At 42.1% G+C, this 3,193-nt stretch overlaps 1 protein-coding gene across 1 annotated transcript in view; it reads right to left on the minus strand.

The window, feature by feature from the left end:
- Positions 1-5: 5 nt before the first annotated feature.
- LOC106877788 (uncharacterized) overlaps positions 6-3,193 on the minus strand; it is a gene marked incomplete at its 3' end in the record, with an annotated part of 33,566 nt that continues 30,378 nt past the window's right edge. Inside the window, exon 2 of the mRNA XM_014926798.2 lies at positions 6-1,544. Coding sequence (XP_014782284.1) covers positions 6-1,364 — 1,359 coding nt within the window. The remainder of the gene's footprint in view (positions 1,545-3,193) is intronic.

Consider the following 3,193-nt stretch of genomic DNA (forward strand, 5'->3'; position numbering starts at 1 on the left):
GGTGAGGCGACCTCTGAGTCAGAATGGGTGCCTTCTAGAGGAGAAGGCAAGTTAAAGTTGAATACATGCCCCCCTTCAGGTACAGAACAAAGAGGTGATCGAGGTGACAGCAAATGCTTCGAATAAAAAGGCGGTGACCTGATGTAAGAAGAAGGAGATAGAGTAAAAGGTTCAGGTGGAGGGGGGCAGACAATTTCTGATATTGTCATTGGAGGGCCTTTTGTGGGGGATGTCTCGTATGTCCGACTTGACAGATCGAGGGGTTCACATTGAAGTCCGCTGGCTAGTGATGTGTTCGAAGATTGTGGCTGGCCAACAGTTGAAGCCAGTGAGGTTTGGTTAGAGTTGATATCAGCAGTTGAAGAGATGCTTTGGTTTGGTTCGTCTTGAGGATTTTCAGCAGGCATAAAGACATCATTGTCCTTTGTGTCGTCTTCCTTCAGATCCATCTGACAAACACTGCTATCGTCCTCAATACTCGACAGATAGCGAGCCTGAAGGATCTTTTTGTAACTACCGTGACGAACTAAAGGTTTCTCGATTCCTCGATTGCCTTCGTCCTCACACCGCCACTGACCACTCGACTCTGTCCGATTGGGGGACCTGTCGGAGTCAGACGACCGAGTTTCAAGGTTTGTACATTCCGAAGTGCTGATTCGTAGCATTTTGGGGGATTTCTCTGAGGATACAGACTCATCCAATTTAAGTTTGGACGGCGACTGTAGACACTGGTTCTGATGCTCTTCAAGATCCTGTTCCTTGGCAGGCGATGGCTCTCGACTGCTGGTGCCGCCACCACTGTCTTCAGACACATCACTCACATCCGAATAAGTGAAACTGTGGAGGTAACGCAACGGGGACGCAAGGGGAGATTTTGATTTATAGTTGGGACTTAGGTTTTTGCTCGACCCCTGCTGGGAGTCTAATAACTGTGGCTTTTGGCCCCCAGGGGCATCTTGCCCTTCTAACAACAGTTTTCTTCCTTTCCAAGGTCGAAACCACGATAGATCAGGATGATACTCAAGGTTTGGAGGTGGTTGTTGTCTGTAAAGCCCGCGGGTGATTTTAGGTTTTAGAATGTGACTCGTGGAATTGGCTTTGGAATAATGTTGAGTTTCATGTTCTGTCTTCTGCAGGTTATTGCTACTGTGCACTTCAGTAGTTGCACCAGTGTTAGAAGAGTTATTACTGTTGTGCATCTCAATGGTGGCACCGGTATTAGGTGAGTTGCAGCTGCTGCCAGCACTGAGGTCTGATCTCTGTTCAGTTTCTTGGCATTTCATCGCCACTAGTGCTGTGGACGAGCCAGCGAAGACTTGGCTACCCACATACTCCCCACCGCTCTGGCCCATGTTCCCTAACATGGTTACACGACGATCAAGGGGTCGTGGTGGTAGCAGTAAATTGGCAAGACAATGACAAAGCTAATTAAGGTAAAGTGCTCTGGTTGTTCACAGGTAAACATTTTTGTTCTGTCGGCTGAAGTGTTGACACATACACACAAGTGGAGGAGATAGGACAGGTGCTGCGTTGCTCCACCAGTCCTGAAAAACATAGAAAAAAATTTTTTTTAAATAAATAAGTAAAATAAACTAAGAACAAACAACCAAATAAATAAATGAATGATAACAAAATGAAGAAATAAACAAATAAGAAAAATTAACAAACACTGCAAAAAAGAAAAGAAAAAAATTAGCAATTCTTAAAAAGTAAAATCAAACAAAGTTTTAAATCTTTAATATATCTTCTAATTAATTAGGATTTTGGGGGGGTTTCTTTCTGTTTATCTTTGCTTTTTATAATCAAACTAAAATATTTTTTGACTTCAATAAAAATGCTTTATCATCATCATCATCATCATTTTAACATCCACTTTTCTATGCCTGCATGGGTCAGACAGAATTTGTCAAGGCAGATTTTCTACAGCTGGATGCCTTTCCTGTTGCTGACCTTCATCTGTTTCCAATGGCTAGATATGGTTTTTTCTTGGGAGAGAGGAACCAACAAACAATCTGCCTTGCATGACGATGATGTTTCTTTACAACCATGATGTGATGTCAGGACACACACACACACACAACAGTACCATTTAGACTAATGGTCCTCAACTATGGACCCTTTTTGATTCCTAATTTGCTCAGGTGGACCCTCTGAGCCATTTATTATATTTTTAAAGTTAAGCATTATTGGGAATTTAATTTAAAAAAAAGTCTTATAATATTTTGTATATTGTGGATGTATAAACCAGTTTATTGCTCGTAGACTATCACAACGAAACCTTCTATGGAACCTCAAGAGCCATTTGGACCCTAATTGAGAATCACTGATTTCGACAAATGTGAAGGTTAGAGAAACTGGGAAAAAATGGGGATGAGGAAGAATAAGGAGGAGCAGATCAGTGTCTTCTAGTGGTGGTGGTTAGCAATTAGTGACAGAGAAGAAATGTATGTCTGTGATGAAGTAAGTGTTGCAAAGACTGGAAGACAAAGGGCAATCTTAAGCAGAAATTTGGCTAAATAGGATGTTTTAAAGATGACCTCTCACCCCTCAACTCAACAAAAAAAAAAAAAGAAAAAAGAAAAAAAACTAGGACATAGTGGGTTGGAGGTACAAGGTGGTGGTGTGGTGTTTGAACAAAGGGATTGTGTGTAACCTACCAGGCTGGACACAGAGCTGGTTGGTCTGATTCAAGACAAGGATGTGAAAGGAGATAATGCAGTCAACAAGTGATAATTGTTGTTGTTGTTGTTATGCTGTTTAGATAATTACAGGAGGCAAGGTGACATGGGGTCAAAGTGAGGATGAGGGTGAGGTGATGGGAGTTGCAAGTGAAAAGAGCGAACAATTAGTTGAATAATTTCACTTGAATCATGCCCCCCCCCCATTATTCTAGCAAATGTACCAGGACGATGGCAAAGGAAGATGATGTCAGGGCTGGCTTGGCACATGACATTATTACTGGAGACACACCACTCCTTTCTGGTCATGTGTTGGTTGCAGCAGCATCGACAATAACAACAACAGCACGGTTGTATAGAAGAAGGGTGCAACGGTGTATGTGTGTGTGTGTGTGTGTGTGTGTGGGGACAACAATGCTTTTTTTCCAAAGATGGCTATAAGCATAAGGGGATGTGAAGTAGTTTCCAACAACAGGATATCAATTTTGGGTTAAAACTTTAAGCTTTGGGTTATT

Source organism: Octopus bimaculoides, chromosome 21 (genome assembly GCF_001194135.2).
Source record: "Octopus bimaculoides isolate UCB-OBI-ISO-001 chromosome 21, ASM119413v2, whole genome shotgun sequence".
Lineage (NCBI taxonomy): Eukaryota > Metazoa > Mollusca > Cephalopoda > Octopoda > Octopodidae > Octopus > Octopus bimaculoides.